Genomic DNA, 9,024 nt, shown 5'->3' with positions numbered 1-9,024 from the left:
AGGCGCGGCGTGGGACGGGTGTGGATGGGGCGTGGGGGGCGTGGCAGACGTGGCGAGCGTGGGTGGAGGCTTAGGACTGTGGGAAGTCGCCCTGGCCTTCTCAGCACATCGGGAGGAAACGAGGAAACAGGGTCCGGGAACAGGAGGGGTCTCCTACAAAGGCCTTGCGCAGACAGAGCTCCAGGCCTGTGGGGGGCGGGCCCCTAACGCAGCCCCCGCAGGTCCTTACACTGCGTCCCCGGGGTGACCTGCCAGGTGGCCCTGCCACTGCTGCCTCACGTGGTCCCGGTGCGGCCCCGCCCCCGTGTCCCGTCCCCCAGGGCCTCACCCTGGCACATGCACCGCGGCTTCAGCACGTAGCCGCAGTTGCCGTTGGCGCTGAACTTGGCCCTGTTCAGTTGCAGCATCCGCCCCTCCGACTGGTAGTTCAGGGCGACTGCAGGCGAGGACGCGAGATGGCCCGGTCAGCACATGGCCTGCGTCCTCCCGCCAGTCCTGCCCGTGGCCCGTGAGCCTGGCATTCACCTCCGTGAGCAGGGGGCCCATGGCTCACCCGTGTGCACAAGCAGGGCCGTGCCTCCTGGCCAGCCGTCCCTGGGGCCCTGCCCAGCTGACCCCCACGCACCCAAGGACGAAGGACCCCTCCCAGGGCCAGCTGGCAGGACGCCGTGCAGGTCCTCAAAGCCGGGGGGCGGGGGGGGGCCGAGACGGGCCCAGGTGCGCTGGCCACACCCCGTCGGCTGCACCCGCGCGGCTCTGGGCGCCCACCCATCTGGCAGCCGGCGTTCCAGAAGGGCTGTGGGTTGTAGTTGCTCGAGTCCACGCGGTAGGACGACGGGTAGACGCGGGAGAGCTGCCGCTGGTTGAAGCGCAGGTACTGTGCCGGCTTCTGCTGCAGCGTCTGCTGGGCCTTGGTCTCGCTGAAGGACGACACCTGCCAGCTGGACGCCACTGTGGGCACCGACGGCTGGCGTCAGGGGGCCCTGGGTGGCAGCCAGGCCCGCCCCGGCGCCCCCCGAGTCTCGGCCCCCCTCACCCTCGGTGTCCACGTCGTGGGCGCCCACAGACTTGGTGTACTTCACCAGGTCCGACAGTGCCCGTGACAGCTGCATGGTCTTCTTCTGCCGGGTCGCCCTGCGGGGAGGACGGGGCCAGGGGTCAGGACCCGGGGTCAGCACCCCGCCCCACTCAGGCCTGCCCAGGTGCCCTGGTCTGAGAGGCGGGCTCCCGGTCCGGCCGGGTTCACGGATTCACGTAGAATGCACATTAGGCGTCCCCTCAGCCCCACGTTCCAGGTGCCTGGACGGGCAGGGGACGGGCAGGGGATGCACCGAGAGGCGACACTGGGGGCAGAGCAGGCACGGGGCCCACCCGAGAACGCCTGTGACGTGCTGGCTCCGGGACAAGCTCGGGGACCTGCCCTGGGCCCCCGCTGCAGTTCCCCTGAGCCACCCTGGACCATTGTGCTTCTGCTGTCGCCAGGACGAGACCCGGCATGCCCCACACCGCTGCCTGCCCGAGGCACTGACCCTCGGCTTTGGCTGCCCTGCGAGTCCAGGTCCCCGTCCACCTCCTCCACGCTGGCCACCTTCTTCAGCTTGCTGCCCTTTTTCTGTGCGGGACGGAGCGGTGTAAGGGCCTGTGGAGCCAGGCCCGGCCAGGCCACAGCAGAGGCCGCGGGGTACAGGTCGGCTGCCATTCTGGGGTCCTGGCGTCCACACTGCCCAGCCGGGTCTGCCCCAGACTCTGCAGTGCCCTGCTTGGCCGGGGCCCCGGGTGACCTGAGCTCAGGGCATTGGCCAGTGTGGGTCAGGGGAGGGCCATTGAGGCACCTGCTCCATCCAGCCCCGACCAGGCCTACAACGCCAGCCCCTGCCGCCAGATGACGCAGCTGGAGACTCCAAGGAAGGTGCTGGGAGGTGAGCCAGGGGCCCCGGGGGCTGGAGGAGACCCCCACTCTGGCGGGCACAGGGACAGCTGGTGGGGGCAGGGAGCCCAGCTGGACCTTGCGCTTGGAGAAACTGCTCATGGGGAGCCGGCTGTTCCGTCTGCTGGTTCCTGCACCCTCCGCAGACTCCGCGTCCTCCTCGGCCTGGGGGAAGGGAGGGACAGAGGGACAGGATGAGCCCAGTGTCAGACCAGGCTGGGTAGGGGCAGGCAGCTCCTCTAGGTCGCCCAGGTGGCCTTCCCAGAGCGGGGCTGGTGCACAGCAGGCAGCTGGGTGGGCTGGCTGCTGCCCCCAGCCCCGCGGGAGGCACAGTCCACAGCCCGCCTGGGGCACAGAGGCAGCGGAGGCCCGAGGAGGGCGGGCAGGGCCCTGATGGTGATGGCCCTCGCCTGCGTCGCCTGCATCGGCTGCTCGGGATGAGTCGTAAACTCATTAAGTTCCCAGCCCTGAGTGGCTTTTTCCCCCACTGATGATGACTGCACAATCAATGCCGTTTGTATGTCTGGAACATTCCTCAGCCGAGTCTGCTTATGTAACCCTTCTGCGGGCGCCTTGCAGCTCTGGTCTGCTGGCCTGCTTCTCACAGCGGCAAAGGTATTACCTAATTGGAGAGAATGGGGGCCTGCGTGCCCCACAGCTGCGGCTGTCTCCGGTTCACCCTCAGGGCTGCCGTGCGGCCAACCGCCCAGGACAGAGCCTTCCACCCCTTACACACCCCGGCACCCGTCCCAGCCACACCGCCGCCCGCCCCAGGGCCACCCCTGCTCCTGGCAGCACGCGGCCTGCTCTCCTCCGGGGCCAGGGCACAAACCTCATCCACCTCAAGAGTCATTCACACCCTGGGAGCTGCTGGGAGCCCATGCCAGCACCCCCAAGGCCGCTGCAGCCACACATCCCAGCCTCTCCGCAGACGCCCCCACACCCATGCAGCTCCGGCGGGCACAGGGACAGGGCAGGGGGCCCCGGGTGCTGGGCACACCCAGCACAGGCCACTGCCCCATGACTCGGACCCGTCCGGGGTGGGAGCTGGCTGACAGGCTTGCCGAAGCCCTGCACACGTGGCCGAGGGTCCATGCTGGAGGCGCTTCAGCCAGAGGCAGTGGCGCGTGCGTGACCCTGCACATGCCCATCTCTGCACACGTGCCCCTGCACACGAGCCCCCCACGCCCCAGCCGGCCCACCAGACCCTCCTCCTGGCGGGAAGCAAGGCCCCTCCGGTGCAGACCCCACTGCGTCTGGCGGGAGAGAGCAGGACGCTCAGCGTTCCCCCATGGGCAGAATGGAGGGCACCCCACGCTCTGGAGGTGCGCCGAAGAGCCCCCCGTGGGCGCCCGGCCCTGGTCTCATCAGCCTGGGCACCGCCCACCGCAGCTCTCCCTGGGAGAGGGCCGGCCGTGGCCACTCCCCCGGCCCCCGTCCACTCCTGCCCTGGGGCGCAGCTCTGCCAGCTCTGCCCCTGCCTCCTTGCCCTTGTGGGGGGCCAGGAGGGGCACCTGGCCAGCTCCTGCCTCCCATCTAGGTCTGTCCGCCACACTGTCCGAGTGGCCGAGGGGCCTGGCTGTGCCCTCCGGTGCCTTCCGGTCTGTGGGCTGCACAGTGGGCACTGACAGCGATTACGGAGGCCCTGGCTGAGCCCCAGCTGCCCTTGAAGCATCCCCCGTCCCTGGCCCCAGCGACCCAGCCCGTTCCCTCATTCACTGATGATCGTGCTTGCTGGCGGAGGTACGGGGTGCCCATCTGGGGTGCGAGGAGCCCGTCTGGGGTGCGGGGTGCCCGTCCGGGGTGCAGGGTGCCTGTCAGGTGCTGAGAGCCTGTCTGGGGTGCGAGAGCCCGTCTGGGGCAGGGAGAGCTCGTCTGGGGTGTGGTAGGCCCGTCTGGGGTGCAGCGTTGCTGTCTGGGGTGTGGGGTGCCTGTCGGGGTGCGGAGAGCCTGTCTGGGGTGCGGAGAGCTCTCTGGGGTGTGGGTAGCCCGTCTGGGGTGCAGCGTGCCCATCTGGGGTGTGGGGTGCCTGTCTGGGGTGCGGAGAGCCTGTCTGGGGTGCGGGGAGCCTGTTTGAGGTATGGAGAGCCTGTCTGGGGTACAGGGAGCCCATCTGGGGTGTTCAGAGACAGTGGAAGCCAACGTGCTGGCAGCTCTTTAAGCTTCGCCCCAAACCCACGCACAAGGGCCTGTGGACCTGGGCCCAACGAGCGTGAGCCAGCCCAGTGTCCCCGAGTGGCCGTGGCCGTGGCCAGAATCCGCGGTCACCCCCGCACTGTGAGCTTGGCGGGCGACACAGCGCCGACCTTGGGGGCTGTGGACGGCAGGGCTGTGGGCAGTGGAGGGCCAGCACGCAGCCCAGAGCTCACGCAGAGCTGGGCAGGCAAGGTGGCCTGGACAACCGCGCAGTGCCCACACCTCGGACGGACGACAGCCAGCAGGGCTCTCCGACCGAGAAGGCCCAGTCCTGGCCGCGCTGGGGTCGGGGGGCTGGGCTTCCACAGTGGACAAGGCCTGTGTGTCCCCTTCCTGGCCCGTCCGCCTCTGCCCCTCCAGAAGCCACTCCTGCTGCGCCCCACACACCCAGCCTGTCCCACGGGGACCCTCACTGGGACCCAGGGAATGGGGCCTATGGCCTCTGGCCCGGTGGCAGATGGGACAGACAGGCATGTGGGGCGTGTCCATGGCCCCACCGGCCCAGACAGCCGCCCCTGCCTGGGCCCCCTCAGATGGCTCTGTGTTCCACCCACTCGGGGGGCCTGGTGCTACAGGTGGGGTGGGGTTCCCCATCCCCCAGTCCCCACACCTGGCAGCTCAGCCGGACTTCTGTCTGCCTCCTCCCCCAAGAAGCCTTCCCCGAGTGCCTACCCCCTGCCCCACAGAAGGCAGCTCAGAAGCAAGGTCCCGGGGCCCAGCTGCCCTGCTGTGCGCCCCCAGGCTGAGGGAAGGTGGCGCCCCCACATCGCCCCTGCCTAGCTGAGCAGTGCCGCACCGGGCACCCTGCCCGCCTGCCCACCCGCTGGGGCCTCAGGCGCTGTTTTCTCCACCTAGATGTCTGGAGACTGAAAATAAATGACTTCCTGTCGGAAAGGGGCCTGTGACAGCCACCTGCACGGAGCAGCCCTCAAGTTTACACCGGTGCCAGCTGCACCTCGTACCCCGTGGGTGGGACTCACACACCCTCATCTAAATACTCCATGGGGGGCCAGTCCCCCTCACCCCGGCCTGCCTTCCCGCATGTCCCAGGGCTCGGACAGTGGCGAGGTTTGTGACCAAGGTCTGTGACAGGGTGGGCACCCGCCACCCACTGGAGCCCTGCTCACCTGCAAACAGGCCTGCTGGGCTGGCCTGAGCCCCGCTCGCTCCCGGGGCGGCCACCTGCCTGCCACAAGCCCTGGGGCACCACCACTGCTCCGGCCGCGTGGCCGATGGGCCTGTCCTTCGAAGTTCGCTGTTCCCCTCCAGGACAGACCCCGACGGCTCAGCCTCCCTGACCCAGCCTGGCACGTCTGCCCTCACAGCCCCCATCCCAATGTGTCCAGCCGCACTGCCCCACAAGTCTGGGCAGCTCCCCAGCATTGGCTGGGCTCCGAGACCCTAGGTAAGCCACCCTACTAACCCTCTCTGCGAAATGCTCCCTGTCACTCAGGAGACCGGTCAGCAGCGGGGCCTTTGGCCCCCAGGCAATGCCTAAGTTCCCTTCCCAGGCCTCCAGGGGACAGGCTAGGTGGCCAGCCACAAACACAGAGCACACTATCCCCCCATGACGTGACGAAGGCCGTGGGTCCCATGCAGCTCTGTGTGCAGGTGTGCGTGTGTGCACAGGTTCATGTGCGTGTCTACACACACAAGTGGACATGTGCGCACACGTGGACAGGCGTGTACAGACATGCTCTGGAGCCCCGCCTGGCCGCCAGTGGCCCCAGGGTCCATGCCGCTCACCGTTCTACGCTCTGCCTTGCCCCCGGGCCTCCCCAGTGGGGACAGCGTGGACACTGTGAAGTCGTTGGGGTCCTCACAGTCTCGAATCTTCGACTCCTTGATTAGGGACTCCAGTTTCCTCTTGGCGATGTGTTCCACACGCTTCCGATGGGTGGAGGCCTGCAACAGCCACCGGCCAGGCCCGGCATCAGTCCCCAGCCCCGCGGGCAGCAGCAGCAGCACACCCCAGGATCTGGGGCAGGGCCGCAGGGCCTGCTGGGAGCCGGGCCGGCTGGGCCTCTCCCAGCGGCTCTGGCTGCAGCCTCCCTCCTATGCCACGGGGCGGTTCTTGCAGCCACACTGCCCACCTGTAGCACACGGCAGGCACGCGATTCGCCCCGGCTGCAGACAGTGCCGAGCAGGCCTGAACCCTGCGCTGGAAAGCAGCCTCCTTCAGCTGCACCACGCTGCCCGGGGGGACCCAGCCGAGCACTCACAGGGCGCCTGGCCCACCGGGCCAAGGGTAAGGGGGTCAGTGCCCCCGGCGGCCACTCTGGACTCAGCAGCTCCGGGTCTGGAGTCCCCAGTGTCCTCGGATGGGCAGGGGCGAGACAGTACCTGGCTGGCCATGCCCGGGCGCTGGCCAGCGTCGCCTCCAGGCTCCCTTCTGCCTGGGGCAGTCCCCGGAGTGACCCTGATGAACTTGGACCCCACTGGGGCACAGCCTGGGCCTTGGGCCTCTAAACGCTCTGGGCCCGGGCTGGAGCGGGTGCAAGAAGACCTCACAGAACCAGGTTTGCCCTCCCCTTGGGCCAAGCATGGGCACAGCGAAGCAGGAGAAATCACTGCCTCGGGGCCGAAACAGTCCGCGGCCAGGCGGGGATTTCCTGCACGATTATCCTCACATCCTGCGGGCCCCGCAGGGAGAAATGCGGCCTTCACAGCCCCCGAGCCCGGGCTGCTCAGGGCAGGGCCCTGAGGGAGAAGGTGCTAACTACAGAGGCTGTGAGCAGGGGGCAGGAAGCCCTTCCTGAGCCTCCCATCCCCCCTCCCACAGCAAAGCTACAATGAGGAGGAGACAGCACTCTGGGGAGGTGACGGCTGGGACCCCAGCAAGGCCAGGCTGGCTCTGGGCCAGCACTGCTCGGAGGTGGGGCTGGGGATGGCCGGGCAGGACCGCTGGGCTACCCAGTGGGGAGCTGGAGGCCAGGAAGGAGGTGTTCCGGGTCAGAGCCCAGGCAGGCGCAGGCGTGGGCGGGGTGGCGGGGTACGCAGGAGGACCCCTTCCACCAGCACTGCCCCCACTTGCTGACGGGAGCCAGAGGAGTGGGCAGGCTGAGCACACGGAGCCCCAAGAGTTGGCTTGGAAAGGGGAGCCCAGACGGACCACCAGTGCTGTGTGCCCAGATGCTCCGGCACAGCAGCTGGAACTCGGGGTACGTGTCCCAGGGGTGGGCGACGTCCTCAGGCCGAGTGTGTGCCCAGCAGCCTGGTGGTTCGGCCAGCTATCCCGGGCGTCCGCCACAGCCCCCCCACCTCCCCGGCCCCCACTCACATCCCCGTCCAGGAGCTTGCAGTCCTCGTCGATCTCGTCGGCACTGTCCTCGTCGGACACCTCGCCCTCCTCCGCGTCCTCGCTGATGCTGGCCGGGAGCTTCTTGCCCTGCGGGAGGCGGTACCGGGGGCAGCCGCAGAGCGAGGTGCCTTTCTCAGGCCAGCCCCCCATTTCCTGGCTGCAGTGTCACGGGGCTGTAAGGCCTGGGTGTGCGTGTGGAGGTCCCCAGGTTGAGTGGCCACCGTGGACAGACGGACAGCCTACGCTGACCGCTCCAATCTGCCAACCCGTGGCCCCAAGTCGGAGGCCCCGGGGCCGGGCTCACCTTCACCAAGATCTTGCCCTTGAGCTCCTGCGGAGAGGGCAGCATGGTGGTGTCCTCGCTGCTCAGTGACGACAAGTCCAGCTTGTCCCCGAGGATGCCGGTCAGATACTGGGCCATCTTCTTCTGCTGGACGACACTGCAGTGGTTCTCGATGGACAGGATCACTGGGTACCTGGCACCCCAAGACGGGAGGAGCAGGGTGAGGCCAGGGAGGGCCCCACCCGTGTAGGACCCCGGCGAACGAGAAGTGGTCTGCACCAGGAGCCCAGGGTGGATGGGGCTGCCGGCCACTCCGGGCGGGGGGCCGCCGACGGCTTCGAGAAGCAGCCGAGTGGGTGGGAAAGGAGTCGGGGGTCTTAGGGACGAGTGGAGGAGGCGCACGCTTCTTCCCCAACAGGAAAAACAACAGCGATTAGAAACTCCAGGAAAACAAAAAGAAACATCAGCGCAAGTCGGCAAACTGTGGTTTATCCATGACGCGTGGGCTGGACTGGGGTGCAACGTGGAGCGACGGAGAGACCACGAGGAAGGGGACCCCGTGGACCACGACACCAGAGGCCCCGTCCTGGGATGGCCCTGGGGTCCCGGCACTGGCCCCGCAGCGAAGGGGGCACCGGCTGGCGTCCCGCGTCCCGCGTCCCGCGCGGCAGGGGCTGTGGACCGGGCTTTTCCTTACACGTTCCTCAGTTAACCGTGTGCACATTTTACTTGGATTTTTTTGCCAAAAGGCAACGTGATCCTTTCAGAAAAAGCAGGTCACTCAGACCTAAAGGACATGGACCGGAGCAAGAGACGGCCAAGCCCTGGGATGCTTTTAGGGCAAACTGGGCTGGGGCAAGGCAGTGACGCCCGCAGCCCGGCCCGGCCCTTGTGGGGAGCCCGTGCCTGCGAAGACAGCGCTGGCCCTGCCTGGGACCCCAGCTGGCACCTGGCTCCTCGGCAGCTCCGGAGACCTGGGTATCCCGGGCCCCTGCCCCGAGGGGGCCTCTGCTTCTGTTTCCCAGCCAGCCTCACTCAGCCAGCCTCACTCGTCCCTCCCTCGTTAATCCGCTCCCTCCCTCCCCGCCTGCAGCCCCCTTCCGCCAGGATCCAAGGTAGCCGTGACGGTTTGGATGGTGGTCTTCTATGTCCAGAGACGAAATTGGATTTTGTTCAACCGTGGCTATGCCATAGCTGAGTGACCGTAGATTGGGTCGGGACACAGAATAGCTTCTTGGGGGTAAATAGTGCCGGACCCGCCGCCGCTGTTGGGGCTGACACCGGCGTTGCCACCAAGTGTGTGTGGACCGGCTGCTC

The 9,024-nt window shown here is 67.9% G+C and overlaps 1 protein-coding gene across 1 annotated transcript in view; it reads right to left on the bottom strand.

Moving 5' to 3' along the window:
- The window catches only part of PLCH2 (phospholipase C eta 2), a 65,421-nt gene that overhangs the window by 6,749 nt on the left and 49,648 nt on the right, over positions 1-9,024 (bottom strand). Inside the window, exons 15-22 of the mRNA XM_039876920.1 lie at positions 7,729-7,980; positions 7,404-7,511; positions 5,870-6,028; positions 2,006-2,092; positions 1,530-1,612; positions 1,037-1,134; positions 769-951; positions 329-436 (exon numbers count right to left, since the gene is read on the bottom strand). Of these exons, the coding sequence (XP_039732854.1) occupies positions 329-436; positions 769-951; positions 1,037-1,134; positions 1,530-1,612; positions 2,006-2,092; positions 5,870-6,028; positions 7,404-7,511; positions 7,729-7,980 (1,078 nt within the window). The remainder of the gene's footprint in view (positions 1-328; positions 437-768; positions 952-1,036; positions 1,135-1,529; positions 1,613-2,005; positions 2,093-5,869; positions 6,029-7,403; positions 7,512-7,728; positions 7,981-9,024) is intronic.

Source organism: Pteropus medius, unplaced genomic scaffold, assembly GCF_902729225.1.
Source record: "Pteropus medius unplaced genomic scaffold, Ma_sr-lr_union100, whole genome shotgun sequence".
Lineage (NCBI taxonomy): Eukaryota > Metazoa > Chordata > Mammalia > Chiroptera > Pteropodidae > Pteropus > Pteropus medius.
This window is presented reverse-complemented; position numbering and strand designations above follow the sequence as displayed.